We start from the raw sequence: 16,710 nt of genomic DNA on the forward strand, positions 1-16,710 counted from the left end.
TGCAGCCACAGGACGTCGTGTTACGACTCAGACTGTGCACAATAGGCTGCACGATGCCCAACTTCATTCTCTACGTCCATGGTGAGGCCTATCTTTGCAACCACGATGCCATGCAGTGCGGTACAGATGAGCCCAACAACATTCCGAATGGACCGCTCAGGATTGACATCACGTTCTCTTCTCCGATGAGTGTGGCATATGCTTTCAACCAGACAATCTTCGGAGACGTTTTTGGAGTCAACCCAATCAGGCTGAACGCCTTGGGCACACTGTCCAGCGAGTGCAGCAAGGTGGAGGTACCCCGGTGTTTTTGGGTGGCATTATGTGGGGCCGACGTACGCTGCTGGTGGTCATGGAAGGCGCCGTAACGGCTGTACAGAACGCGAATACCATCCTGCGACCGATAGTGCAACCATATCGGCAGCATATTGGCGAGGCATTCGTCTTCATGGATGACAATTCGCGCCCCCATCGTGCACGTCTTGTGAACGACTTCCTTCAGGATAACGACATCGCTCGACAAAAGTTTCCAGCACGTTCTCCAGACATGAACCCTATAGAACATGCTTGGGATAAATTGAGAAGGGCTGTTTATGGACGACGTGACCCACCAACCACTCTGAGGGATCTACGCCGAATCGCCGTTGAGGAGGCGAACAATCTGGACCAACAGTGCCTTGATGAACTTGTGGATAATATGCCACGGCGAATACAGGCATGCATGAGTGCAAGAGGATGTGCGACTGGGTGTTAGAGGTACTGGTGTGGACCACCACCTCTGAAGTTCTCGCTGTATGGTGGTACAAAATGCAATGCGTGGTTTCCATGAGTTATAAAAAGGGCGGAAATGATGTTTATATTGATCTCTGTTCCAGTTCACTGTATAGGTTCCGGAACTCTCGGAACCAAGGTGATGCAAACTTTTTTTGATGTGTAGAGAAGGTGCAGAAAGAATGAAATTCGTTCTTTTAAGATATATGCGGCAAGTTAACCCAATAGATATCAACCATCTCGTCAATTATTTATCCACTTCTTCAACCAATTACGTGAAAATTGCAGTGTATCATTTACTGCACGTAACAGTAGGGAACGTCTACATAAGAGGAGAAAATTAACGCTCTTGCTACTGTTGCACTTGATCCGCACGTTAGTTCCCGCACAATCACTCAAGGAAGTGACATGAGTCAGGCAAGTATCATATGCATTCTCCATCGACATGGATTCCATCCCTATCACATCTCTGCATGGAAACGATTATGAGAATCGAGTTAAGTTTAGTACATGGGCGTTGCTACAAGATATTCAAGATATATCATGCATCTTGTTTAATGGTCTGTTGACTATCCCAGTTTGCTTCGTCAAGTGTAACGTCAGCATCCACGTCGTGTAAACGTGTAGTGTGGGATAGTCAACCATCAGCTGATAGGCCCGTTTTTCATAGACAGAACGCAGATCGCGCACAAGTATCTCAGCCCCCTAACAGACCATCTTCCACTGACGCTAGAAGACGATCCTCTGCAGACTAGAAGGAACCTGTGGTACCAACATGATGGCTGTCCAGCCCATAGTGCATAAGTACTACAGCATGTCTGCACGAACTGTTTCCAAATTGCTGGAATTGGACGAAGAGGACCAGTACATTAGCCGACACATTTCCTGTGTTTGACTCCTGTAGACTTTTTTGTGGGGAGAGCTGAAAGACAGTGTTTACGAGGACATACCAACTACACTCGATGATATGCGACGACGTATTATTGCAGCCTTCTGGTTCATCTCTGGTGAAATGCTAGCACATCTGCAGCAGTCGTTCCTTAATAGACTGCAAAAGTGTATTGCCGCTCCTCATGGTCGTTTTGAACACAACCTGTGATGGTCAATTGTCTCGTTACTGATCAGAATCCACATAACCAGTGGATCCATTTGTGTTGTTTAATATGTGTTACCACAGGTATTATATAACTGTCGGTGTGGAAACTTTGCATAATACGATATCCCGTAAACGACTCGCACTAGAATCCTGCAATAAACACCAATGACATTCTAATTTATCCTACTTTTGGTCTGTCAATGTCAATAGGCACTGTTAAATTTTTTTAAAAATGTGTATGTTTGCACAAAAATACACTTTCTAAGTACACTACTGGCCATTAAAATTGCTACGCCGTGAAGATAACGTGCTACAGAAACGAAATTTAACCGACAGGAAGAAGATGCTGTGATATGCAAATGATCAGCTTTTCAGAGCATTCACACAAGGTTGCCGCCGGTGGCGACACATACAACGTGTTGACATGAGGAAAGTTTCCAACCGATATCTCATACACAAACAGCAGTCGACTGGCGTTACCTGGTGAAACGTTGTTTTGATGCCTCTTGTAAGGAGGAGAAATGCGTACCACCACGTTTCCGACTTTGATAAAGGTCGGATTGTAGCCTATCGCGATTGCGGTTCATCCTATCGCTACATTTCTGCTTGCGTTGGTCGAGATCCAATGACTGTTAGCAGAATATGGAATCGGTGGGTTCAGGAGGGTAATACGGAACGCCGTGATGGATCCCAACGGCCTCGTATCACTATCAGTCGAGATGACAGGCAACTTATCCGCGTGGCTGTAACGGATCGTGCAGCCACGTCTCGATCCCTGAGTCAACAGATGGGGACGTTTGCAAGACAACAACCATCTGCACGAACAGTTCGACGACGTTTGCAGCAGCATGGACTATCAGCTCGAAGACCACGGCTGCGGTTACCCTTGACGCTGCATCTCAGACAGGAGCGCCTGCGATGGTGTATTCAACGACGAACCTAAGTGCACTAACGGCAAAACGTCATTTTTTCGGATGAATCCAGGTTCTGTTTACAGAACATGATGGTCGCATCCGTATTTGCCGATATCGCGGTGAACGCACATTGGAAGCGTGAATTCGTCATCGCCATACCGGCGTATCACCCGGCGTTAGGGTACAGGGTGCCATTGGTTACACTTCTCGATCACCTCTTGTTCGCATTGACGACACATTGAACAGTGGACGATACATTTCAGATGTGTTACGACCCGTGACTCTACCCTTCATTCGATCCCTGCGAAACCCTACATTTCAGCAGGATAATGCGCGACCGCATGTTGCACGTCCTGTACGGGCCTTTCTGGATACAGAAAATGTTCGACTGCTGGCCTGGCCTGCACATTCTCCAGATCTCTTACCAACTGAAAACGTCTGGTCAATGGTGACCGAGCAACTGCCTCGTCACAATACGCCAGTCACTACTCTTGATGAACTGTGGTATCGTGTTGTAGCTGCATGGCCAGCTGTACCTGTACACGCCATCCAAGCTCTGTTTGATTCAATACCCAGGCGCATCAAGGCCGTTATTACGGCCAGAGGTGGTTGTTCTGGGTACTGATTTCTCTTGATCTATGCACCCAAATTGCGTGAAAATGTAATCACATGTCAGTTCTAGAATAACATATTTGTCCAATGAATAACCGTTTATCATCTGCATTTCTTCTTGGTGTAGCAATTTTAATGGCCAGTAGTGTATTACTACGATCAGGTTATTGGATAACAATACGAGCCCCTGCCTACCAATTCTGTGAAAACCGCACATCAATGACACTTTCCATTTGCGCAGTCTTTGCAGTGCAAATTGTGGGTGATTCAACCTACATTCTGTTTATGATCCTCACCTGTACGTGTAATTGTTTCTGAAATTTTCGCTTCAGTAGTAATTTTAGAGTGACTGACTGTGTTATCAGGAAGAGTTCGAGGTTCCTGAGGAGGATGAGGAGGTGGCAGAAGAGGAGGAGGAGGAGTCAAAGAGTGTGCAGGAGGCCTGGGTCAGACGGCAGCAGCTGCTGGACGAATTCGACGCTTTGCACGACGAGGGGCAGAGGCTGCGCATCATGAACTTGCTGCTCCAGTCCAGGGTGCTGCGCTCCATGCGGCGGCCAAAGCACAAAGGCCGCGGCGCTTCGTCCACTGCCTCAGTAAGTCCGACTTCCTTAACTCTTCCCAGTACACTGCACACGCAGTGTGTCTCACAATCTGACCACTTAGTGGTAGCCACTAAACTCCCTTGTACAACTAGTTCACATGTGTTAACTCCAGAAGCGTGACAGTTCATTGCTAATGTCTACACTCCAGTGCAAGGCGGGACCAAATCCACTGTCTCCTGATGTCTGACGCCTCACTAATAATGTCTTCATTCCTCCGTGTCGCTGAACCACATTCATTGCTCGCCATTTTATTCCACTGCACAGCATGTCTACCCTGAAAGTCTCTCAAAACTTGACTTTCAGGTGTTAGCCTTTGCACTCTGCTACACTGTTAGTTAATATCAGGTGCGTCTGAAAGTCGGACCTTTCACTAGTAATCTTTACACTTCACTACGTGGTGAACACATCAGTATTAGCCATTACAATGCACTGCACGATGGGAGCACATCCACTACTTCCAAAAGTGTGACCCCTCTCGTTAAACTTCTACACATCATCAAATTTTGGATCCACATCCACAGCCTCTGAAAGTATGAACCCTCACTGCCAAACCCTACACTGCTGTGTATGGCGAAGCCACAACCTCTGTCACCAGAAATTTTCCCTATTATTGATAGCCATTTCATTCGACTGGAGAGCAGATCCAACTCAAGAGCCTCTCAGACCTTATGACTGACTGCTAGTCACTGCACTTAACTACACAGTCATTTTGTATCTGATGACTGTGGACGTCTGAACTCTCGCTGCTGACGACTACACTTTGCTACTTTGCAGGATCACATTCACTGCCTCAACGAGTCTGACACTGCACTGTTGGGTGCTACATTCCACCCATGGTGGGACCACGTCCATGTTCCAAGAAGTTTGATCACACACTACTTACCTCTACACTTCAATGCATTGCTGGACCGCATACACTATCTTAATAAGTTACATGAATAACTGCTAGCCACGACATTCCACCGTAAGAAGAGAAAAAATACACAGCCTCCAGAAGTCTGACTCTCACCACCAGCCTCTGCTGTCCTCTGTACAATGGGCCCACATCCACTACCTCCAGAAATCTCAATAAACGCTGGCAGCGTCCACAATCCACTGTGTGGTGGGACCACATCTACTGCCTCCATAAGACTGAGCCATTGCTGCCAACTTTTACACTCCACTGTATGGTGGCATCAGATCCACTGTCTCCAGAATGCTGACCCATCATTGCTAGCCATATCAACATATTGTACAGCACTTATACCTCCAGAGTCTCTCAAAACTAAACCATTCACTGATAGCCACTACATTCTGCTGCACAGTTTGTTGAGATCTGGTGCCTCTGGAAGTCTGACCTCTCATTTTAACCTCTACACTCTGCTTCAGGGTAGGATCAGCACAACTGCCTCAAGATGTTTGACACATCACTGTCAGCCATTTCATTAGACTGCAGAGTTCGTCCAACTAGTCTCTCAAAACCTTACAGCTCACTGCTCTCCTATACACTCTTCTACGTGGTTCACATCTGGAGCCTCTGGAAGTCTGACCATTACTACTATCTTCCACTGCCTCCAGAGATCTGACCTATAACTCATAACCCACACTCTCCATTGCTTGGCGAGATTAAATTCAGTGCCTCCAGAAGTCTCACACATCACTACTAGCCTTTTCATTCTACTGCACAGCAGGCACTGTTCAACAGTCCCTAGAACCCTGACAACTCGCTACCAGCCTTTATGCTCTTATACACATTTATTTTACATATGGTGCCTCTGGAAGTCGGACCTCTCACTTTACTGCATAGTGGGTCCATGTCCTCTGCTTCTGGAAATCTGAACCCTCACTGCTGTACTCTACACTCCTTTCCATTGTGGCGCTACATCCACTTCTCTGGAAGTTTTTCCTATCACTGATAGATCATTTCATTCCACCTGAGAGCAGTTCCAACAAAAAAGACACTCAAAACTGACGACCAAAAGCTAGCCTCTACACTTCGCTACACATCTGGTGGCTCCTCAACAAGTCTTGACACTGCACCTCTAGCTACTTCACTTCACTGTCTGGCGGGGCAACGTCCGCTGCTGTCAGAAGACTGACCACACACTATTAATTTTACACTCCACTTTATGGCTGGACCACATCCACTACCTTCTTAAGTCTGACACCTCACTGCTAGCCACAACATTCGACTACACAGTGAGAACAAATACACAGCCTCTGGAAGTCTGACCCTTCTACTAACCTCTACACTCCTCTGTATAATGAGCCCATATCAACTGCCACTGGAAGTATGAACCATTACTGCTACTATCCACTGTATTGTGGGACCACATCCACTACCTCTGGAATAGTAAATTTTCACTGCTAACCATTACACTCCACTGCATGGTGGTACAACATCCACTACCTCCAGGAGTCTGACCCATCACTGCTAACCATTTGATTACTCTGTGCAGGAGGTTCACCTCCAGAGTCTCTCAAAACCTAATGCCCCACTGCTAGCTCTTGCATTTTCCCACACAGTTTGTTCACATTTGGTGCTTCTGTAATTATGATCTTTCAGTCCTAACACACACACTCCAATTCTTGGTGGGACCACATCCATAGGCTCCATAAGTGTGGCTCCTCAGTGCTAGCCACTATACTTGACTGCTTGGTGAGACCACATCAACTGCTTCCTGAAGCCTGATTCCTCACTGCTAATTTCTACATTTCACTCCGTGGCAGGCCCACATCCACTGCCTCTAGAGGACTGAACTCTCACTGCTATCCACTCTACTCCTCTGTATGATGTGAACACATTAACTGTTAATGAAAATCTTACTCCTCATTTCTAGACAGTACACTTCTCTGCAAGGAATGACAAAATCCACTGCCTCTGAAACTGTGACTCTTCACCACTGACCACAGCATACCACTGGTTGGCATGACCACAGCCACTGCCTCCATAAGTCTGATCCCTCATTGCTACCCAGTATGGCGAGAGACCAAATTCAATGCCTCCAGAGACTTGACCCACCACTTTTAGTTATTTAATTACACAGCAGAGCGAGTACACCTAGGGTCCCAATACCTCACACCTCAGTGCTACCCTCTAAACTCTTCTATAAGGTTCACATTTGGTGCCTCTGGAAGTCTTACCTCTCTTGCTGCCATCTACTTTCTGCTGCATGGCAGGACAACATCCATTCCATAGTAGGTCCACCTGAGTACGTCAAAACCTGATCACTCAGTTCTAAGCTTACACTCTCCTTCACAGTTCATTCACATCTGGCGCCTCAAGAAGTCCTCTCATTGCTAATCTGCACACACTATGTGTGGGAGAACACTGCCTTTGTATGTTTGATCTGTCACTGCTATCGATGACACACCACCACAAGGCAGGACCTTATCCACTGCCTCCCATAGTCTGACATCTCACTGCTAACCTCTACACTCCACTCCATTATGGGACAACATCCACTGCTTCCACTTGTTTCATCACTGCTAGCCACTACACTCCATTGCTTAAAAGGACCACATTCACTTCGTTAGGAAACCTGATGCCTCACTGAAAAGCTCTAACATTACTGCACTGTAAGACCTCTCTACTGTCTTCAGAAGTTTGTCTCATCACTGCTAGCCATTGCATTCACAGCATGGCGGACCCCTGCCACTGCCACAGGAGGTTGGGCATCTCAGTGCTAACCTTTACACTCCACTGCCTGGCGGGACCACATCGACTGCCTCCAGAAATCTTACCTTACACTACTAACCTTTACATTCCACTGTGTGGTGGAACAATGTCCTCTACCTCTGTAAGTCTGACAACGATATCGCCAGCCACAACACTTGACTGCATAGCGGGAACACATCACTGTCTCCAGAACTGTGATCAGTCACTGCTAACCTTTACACCCCACTGAATGGTGGAACCGACACACACAGCCTCTGCAAGTCAAAATCTCACTACTAGACGTTTCAAAACACTGCACAGCAGGTCCACTTCTAGAGTGTGTCAGAACCTGACAACTCTCTGCTAATCTGTACACTTTCCTACAAAGTTAATTCTCATCCTCTGGAAGTGCGACTTTTCGCAGCCTACCTTTATACTTCACTGCATGGTGTGCCCATATTTACTGCTTCCAAAATTCTGAGCCATCACTGCTATCCAGTTCATTCGACTGCAGAGCAGCCCACTTCCAGAGACCCTCACTGCTAACGTCCACTATCTCCTACTCAGTTTATCCTGGTACTTCTGGAAGTCTGACCTGTCACTGGTACCATCATCACTCCACTGCAGGCTGGGGCCATATCCACCACCTCCACAAGTCTGACACGTCACTACAAGCTACAACACTCTAGTACATGGCGCGTCATATTCAGTGTGTCCAGAAATGTGATCTGTCTCTGCTCTCCTCTGCATTTCATTGCGTGGCAGGACCACAGTTACTGTTAATGAAAATTTAACCATTACTTCTAGGCATTTCATTCCATGTGACGTGTTACACCTCTCGTTTTAGTTTAATTCTACTTTGTGCTTATAATTTCACAGGAGGACAACACATCACTGTAAGATGGTAGAGCATCTAATTATTAACACAACTTACACAGCATGTCTTCTCGCTTGGGCAGACTACCAACAAAAGACAAAAAGAGCAAATGAACTCAAGTTCTGACATAAAAACTAGAGAAATGTTTCCCTACTCTGTTCTGTTTCACCAGCAGATCATCGCTGATCATCGATAAATTTTCACTGCAGTATGGCGGAATACAGTAGTTATTATTAATACATTTCATTGAACAACTAGACATCGTGTGGCACTTCTTTTTCTTCCATATGCAGAAACTATTAAAGAGAAAACATTCACAGAGACTGGCTCTTTACAAGCATGAACTAAAATATACTCTTCCTTCAAAAAGCAATACTTTACTCTGCACAGCTGGTCTACCTCAGTACTTGACATCTCACTGCTAGCCTCTACAGTCTCCTACACAGTTAGCTTACATCTGGTGTTTCTCAAAGTACGATTGCACACTGCCACCCTACAGACTCCACTGCATGGCAAGACAACACCCGCTGCCCCCATTACTCTGATCGCTCACTACTGGCCACTGGTCCCCTCTGCATGGCGTGAATGCATCCACAGTTTACAGAAGTCTGTACTGTCGCCGTTAGCCACTACATCACCTGAATGGTGGAGCCACATTCAAGTCCTCTGGAAATCTGATCTATCACTGCTAACCTCTCTCTACTTCACTGCATGGTGTGACCATATACATTGCTCCATAATTCTGGAACCTCACAGCTAGCTGCTTCACTGAACTTTGTTGCAGGAATACATCCATTGTCTCTGGAAGTCTGACACCTAACTGGTAGCCACTACATTACGCTGCTTGGTGGAACCACAACTATTGCCTCCAGAAGTTTGACCTATCACTCTCTATTTCATTCAGTTGCACAGAAGTTCCACCTCCAGAGTCCCTCTGAACTTGATGACTCACTGATAGCCTTCACACTCTCCTAAACTGTTAGTCCACATATGGTGCCTTTGAAAGTGTGCCCTGTCACTGCTTGCAACAACACTCCACTGCATGGTCGGACAGTGTCTTCTGCCTCTGTAACTCTGACCCCTCAATGATAGCCACTACACACTCCTGCATGGCAGTACCTCATTCACAGCTCCAGAAGTCTGACATTTCACTGCTCATTACTACACTCTACTGTATGGTGGGAAAATATCCACTTCCTACAGAAGTTTGACCTATCACGCTAGCCATTTGATTCCACTACACACTAATCTCACATACCTGTCTCTTAGCTCTATAGAACAGCCGTTTCAAATTCCTGGCCTCTAAATACTGGACCTCTTCTTGCTAGCCATTATGTCCACTGCATACCAGGTTAACATCGAGCACCTCTCTACATCTGTCGACTCACCGTTAGTGACTACTCTCTCCCACTGGTCAGGTTCACACCCAGGACATACAGATGTACCCACTCACTGCTACACTCCATTACAGGGCAAATTCACATCCGTTACCTACGAAAATCTGACCACTTACTGCTTTATACTCAACTCTGCTGATCTACATCCAGTATCTACAATAATATATTCCTTTCTTGCCAGACACTACATACCACTGCACAGCAGGTCCATGTAAACAACCTTCATAAGTCAGATCGTCAGTCCTAGTAATTGGGCTTGTGGCGCCACCACCCCTTTACTATCCCATGCAGCTGTGATGAAAGATACCTGTTAAAGCCATCCCTTCCACTAAGGCATTTAGAAGTGATAGACTAACAAATTTTGAAGTCTGTATCAAGCAAGAAGCTTCATAGAATGCGGAATCCAATATAAATTGTTGGCAGTTAAATTTATGTATATTTTTGAGTACCAATCCATAGCTAATACCTTTACTGTACCTATGCAAACATATCTTTATTGGAAATGCAGTGCAATATACATAAACAAATGGAAATCACAAACAGTAAAGTACAGTACCACGATAAATATCTGTAACTGTAAAAGAAGTTAGAATATTAGTATTAAACTTCGTATTAAAAACGTGTATATGTGTCATTACTTGCCAGCACACTTTGGATCTTCTCTGATTTTTCGATCAGTCCTGTTTGCTACAGATCCCAGCTAGACCAGCAGTATTCACATATCAGTAGAGCAAATATTTCTTAAGCTACCTTCATGCTTGGTGGACTACACTTCCTAAGAATTATCGAAATGAATCCTAATGTGACATTTGTCTGTCCCAGGATTAATTTCATGTGATCATTTCACTTTAAATCACTCTGCTTGCTTACTTTCAGACATTTAATAGATGTGAATGCATCCAATATCTGTTGGGTTGGGTTGTTTAGGTGGAGGAGACCAGACAGCGAGTCATCAGTCTCATCGGATTAGGGAAGGATGGGGAAGGAAGTCGGCTGTGCCCTTTGAAAGGAACCATCCTGGCATTTGCCTGGAGCGATTTAGGGACATCACGGAAAACCTAAATCAGGATGACCGGACGCGGGATTGAACCGTCGTCCTCCCGAGTCCAGTATGCTAACCACTGCGCCACCTCGCTCAGTCTCCAATATCTGTTCTGAAAGCGTACAATTATATGCGTCTTCCGCCTATTCACGCGCAATAAGCTGTATTTGTCTATGTTAAAATGAATTGACAATTCCAGCACAAAGTGTCGACGCTCTCTGCATTCGCTACAGGTTTCAAGCATTGTAAATTCTCTCTGTACAAGAGCATCATCCACGAATAGCCTCGTAGCGTTTCTGACGTTTTGCACAAGGTCAACTTTACATAGATACGAATGTTATATAACAATGTTCCTGTAACACTCCTTTTGTGTACACCTGAAATTACTTTTCCGTCTGCAGATTTCACTCCCATAAGAATAATATGCTCCAGTCTGCTACATTGTCCTGTACACTTGTACAGTCCTCATCACACCAGTATCCTTTATAACATGACAAAGAATGACTTTTTATTTTGCTTCAGAAACTAATAATTTAAACTGGCAAAACCACATATGCATTTTTAAGTATTTCTGTAACACTGACTACTTTACAGAATACTCACAAAGCAGTATTCCATATCTAAAAGTTATTGCTCATTGAAATAAGTAGTATGACTAAGTATGTTTCAGCACACAAGTCTAGCATCGTTGCTAGTTGGCGGTACCAGGGCCAGTTCAAGATTACTTTTCCAAACAAGCGACTTATCATTTAAAATTCTCACCCTCCCCCCCCTCCCCACTTTATCTTTGTACACTTTCACTTGTGTCAGTTTTCAATAGTAGTTATGATACATACTATACAAAGGTTACAAGCGCTCTTTCTCATTGGGTGCATCCTCCATAGAAACCTTGCAGTTGCAGAACCTGTGGTGCCCGTTTCACTCTGGCAACTGAAGTGGTGGCTTGGTTAACTTGGTCCTTAAGCCAGCCATGGTCGATACAGGAACAGAAAAATCCAACATGATAGTGGCAGGAAGTTAAAAATGCAACATGTTGCTGATTTGGCATTAATAAATGCAAGTTAGTGCTGGGTGGAAATTTAAAAATGTCATGTGATGTTTGCAGGAATTTCAAAAACATAGATGTCAGAACCAACCCAGTTGTACAAGTGGGAGATTTAAAAAAAAAAGCAGAAAATTTCATTAAATTCGCAATGGCTGAACAGGCTCACTTATATTAGCAGTCATTATGACACTATGTTCAAAAGTATACAGATGACCTGAAACGTACGTCATATTCAAAAATATATGAAAAGTATTCGAGTATTTATCAAAAATACTGAAGTATACTGACAATGCAGTTACAACTTGGTACTAGTAATGTAATTTATAGGTAAACAGAATTTGAGAACGCCCATAGTTTGATCTCTGTATTGCACTTGGTGTGAGGCATGATTAACATTCTAATTAAATATTGCAGACCTAAACTGAAGTACAAAACACAAATATTGCGAATACTATAGTATTTACATGTCTAAAAATTGGTAATCTTAATCAGAATTGCTTATATCTGCACTATTCTTTATAGTCACAAACTCACACACACACACACACACACACACACACACACACGCACACACACACACACATAGACACACAGATAGAATGTTTACACCATGAAGTTACAGCTTAAACAGCACTGAACTTCCATAATTCCATCTATGTAGCATATTTGGTGTTAGGCACAATGGATCCCCTATTTAAATTTTTCCACATCTAATATCTGCAATGATGCTTTTCAAATGTAACAATGTTATTTCCTCCCATACACACATATCCATAGATGTTGGTGTCTAATGCATGACTCTGCACTCCCAAATTAAATGCTTGCCATCTTAATTCTTTGTCGGCATTATACATGTGGCTAAAGCAGGTAGCTGGCACCCCTTTCTTTTGGCATCAATGAAACAAGTTACGAAAACCAACCTAACAAAGCCTGTAAATGAACATAGCAAGGGTTGACTAAAATACTGTGCTAGCAGGCAAGCATGCAAAAAATTACCAGTCTGAATTAATGTCAGCTACCAGAAGAATACAGTTAATGTACAACGCCTAAAGTATGATTTTAAAATCTCAAATTACTTGTCACAGTTCTAACCAACATCGACCTTCTTCTAAAAGACACATGATGACTATTAAGTATCACAGTGTTAATTCAACATCGAAAATGTTTGCAATAATATGTAAACTTCATAAGCAACACAATATTCATGTCAATTTTATATTGGCACATTGCCAAAAAACAAAAACAAAAATTATGTAAACAACTCAGAATGTGTTTATAAACACACATATAAAATATATGTCAGAATACATAAAGGGTGTTGGTAATTTGATTGTATGTTGTGTCACTCTTGACTGAGAGATGAGACGATGAGCATGTGACGTTTTTACAGGTCTTTTGAGCATTGCACCAACTCACAACACATCATTTTATGAGGGAAGAAGATAATACATTACGTTCTACAGAAGAAAAATATAGCTCATGTTACTGACAGACTAATATTGCTCTTTAATACTTTTGAACCAGGCCCACTTAAAGTTATGTACAAAAAACGAACTTTTGAGGAAGTCAGTAATGGTTACCAATTGGAACTACGGTGTCAATTCTGCCTAAAGCATTTATAGATTGTATTTCCTTAACCTCCTGCTAAGTAATATCTAAATACGCTTAAAAATATGCAATGTAAGAACTCACAATACAGCCAAGGACAAACTATCTGATCATGTACTAGTTTAGTATGGAAGCAGGTGTTTTCATGGTATCTTTATTGCAAGTTAACACTTAAATCACATGATTTTAATGCAAAAACATATGATTATAATGCTTTTAATACGAGATGTAAAGATATCGAAAATGGTGGTGGAGTAAAACAGAAATGAAACATGGCCACAAACAAGAGCGAGATAAGCCAGACAAAAAAGGTCATTATCTCCAAATTATCTATCAGAATAGTCAGAGAGAGAGAGAGACAGATAGGCAAAAACATTGTGTCTAAATGAAATTGTATTATTTCTGAAAGTATGTAGGATTTCAAGTACGAAGCACGCATGAGACTACAGTCTTAATAAATTTATAAGATTTTAAAAAATACACATGGACTGTATGGTACAACTACCAATAAAACGTGTAGTTAAAAAGCACTTCTTGGCGACTCAGGTATAATATATGTACCACAGTTCACAAGCACAGTCGACCATCAAATTAAAAGTTTCCAAATCTAATATGTCTGTATTACTTGTTTGCTTGTTGTGACGACTGAAATAAAATATATATTATTCAATGACCTTAATTTGATCTCTATAGGTTGCATTAAAGGAACATAAATACATAAACATTCATTGATGACACTACAAAGTACACATGGACGTTACTGCTGACCAAACTTACAGCTTAAAGTGTAACTTTGATGAGAATCTCCAAAATAAAAAAAAAATTGATTAAAAAGTCGCTTCGTTTGACTAAAATTGAAGTCAAATTCATCCAGGCATTGTAGTGATCACCATGTCCCCAAGTGGAGCCTACATAATGCTTCACCTCACATATCGTCATTTTACACCCAAAACTGAAAGACATTGCCCCCTATATAATAATTTCGCATCAAACTAGACCAATGATTGTGAGATTACTTTCAAAATACCGGCTGAAATTCGTTACAGGAAAACTGTAAGAAATTCTTCCATACACCAGCATTGTTAAACAAAGTTGTAACATAGTGGGAAGGGGGGGAAGACAATGGTGGTCAGTTTACAGGGTGACTGCCATTACCCAGAAAGAAATTGTAGTATTGATGGTCAATTTACATATGGTGGCCACCATTACTCAGAATGCAAATGGAGGGGTGCAATAGTTTTCTCTTTCCATGTTGTGATTACAACTACCCCAAATACAAGTCATGGGATGGGGGGAAAATCATACACATCAGCATGTTGCAGCAAAACTGTAACAACATGTCATATGTTACAGCAAAAATATTAGGAAACTGCTCCATGTTGCAACATAAATTTCAGCAAAATACCCTGTGATACATCACAATTGTAACAAATTTGTCCCATGCAATAGCAAAAATTTGGCAAATTCTCTCACTTAGCAGCAAAAATTGCAACAAATCACTTCATGCTGCTGGATGTACTGTAACAAATAGTTCCATGTTAGAGGAAAAATTTTAACAAATTGCCCAACTTTACAGAAAAATTGTAACAAGTTGCTCCACACCACAGCAAAATTTGTAACTATGTGCTCCTTGTTGCAGCAAAAACTGTAACAAATTGCCGCAAGTCACAACAAAATTGTAACACATTCTTCCAAGTTACACAAAAATTGGAACAAATTGGCATATCTTACAGCCAAATTGAAAAAAGATCTCATGTTAGAGAAAAATACTAACAAAGTACCTTATGTTACAGAAAAATTGTAAACATTATCCACACACTTACACATCTTAGGACAAATGGGAATTTGTGAGACAATTTGTTACATTTTTGTTGCACCATGGTGCAATTTGTTACGGTTTTGCTTCAACATGGACATTGTGATACAGTGTTCTATCACCACTGGCTCAATCTGTAACCTCACTGTCTTTGCTTCACTCTGTAAACTGACCATCCTTGCCTCACCCTGTAAAGAATCACTGCCCCACACTGCGAACTGTACATCGTTATCTGCAGTATATAATCACCCATGTGACCATGGAAACAGCTGTCACCCACTGCACATAATACTGTTGACTACAGTTTTAAGAACCAGTAGCTGATACCTCTCCACATAGCTGTGACACCTAGTAACCAGAACTGTCAGCAACTGACACTCTCAGTAACTAATACTTAGTAGCTGATGCCACTGTCAACTGATTATCAGTGCTCCTGACTGAATTTATGGTAATTGTAGTAATCCTGTAAAATGAACATCTTGCATTCCCCAGTTGCCTTTGGGGTATTGTAGTCATCATATGTCAAATGACCATCATTATCTGCCTAAAATATGTTCATGTAAAGTGAATGGCAGTTTCTTACAGGTTCACTGCAGCTTGGTGATGTACATAAAAGACCATCATAACCTACTAGTTGGGTTTGAGATAGTCGTATTCATCCTGTAAACTGAGCATCATGGCCCCTCCAATTGTGTTCAGGGCAATGGTACTCACCATATTTCATCTGACCATCATTGCCCTAGTAGCATATGAGGCACTGATAGTCACTTTGTAAACTGACTATTATTTGCAAATTGCATTAGAGAAAATTGTAGTCACCTTGTATATTTGCCATCATTCCCTGAATTGCATTTGGTGGTATGATGGTCACCATATGAAACACACCATTATTTCCTTGCCTCACTGGAAACATCAGTTCTCACCCACTCACTGAAGTAGAGGAACATCAGTCCCAGTTAGTACTTGGCCAGGTGTCACCCTGAATACACCACAAATCGTCATAGTGGTATCCAACTGGAGCTATATGATGTATTATTCTTTTTCCTTTTGTTATTATTACTATTGCACCCAAAAACTGATATTCGTCTCTACAATTGCATATATTGATTTTATGCTGCCATAAGCATTTGGGACTTATGCCATTTTCAAAGACTCTTCAAGAGAAATACATGAAAGGTAAATATGGAAAAAACATTGGTATAATAACATAAGACATACTTCATCAGAACAGATGAAGCAAACACTCAGTGAAAAAATATTAATAAAGTTAATAAAAAAACGAAAATATCT

The 16,710-nt window shown here is 42.5% G+C and overlaps 1 protein-coding gene across 1 annotated transcript in view; it reads left to right on the forward strand.

Annotated features, from left to right (window-relative positions):
* Positions 1-16,710, forward strand: part of LOC124712360 (coiled-coil domain-containing protein 96-like) — a 198,696-nt gene that overhangs the window by 78,213 nt on the left and 103,773 nt on the right. Inside the window, exon 5 of the mRNA XM_047242654.1 lies at positions 3,759-3,989. Coding sequence (XP_047098610.1) covers positions 3,759-3,989 — 231 coding nt within the window. The remainder of the gene's footprint in view (positions 1-3,758; positions 3,990-16,710) is intronic.

Source organism: Schistocerca piceifrons, chromosome 8 (genome assembly GCF_021461385.2).
Source record: "Schistocerca piceifrons isolate TAMUIC-IGC-003096 chromosome 8, iqSchPice1.1, whole genome shotgun sequence".
NCBI classification, from domain to species: domain Eukaryota; kingdom Metazoa; phylum Arthropoda; class Insecta; order Orthoptera; family Acrididae; genus Schistocerca; species Schistocerca piceifrons.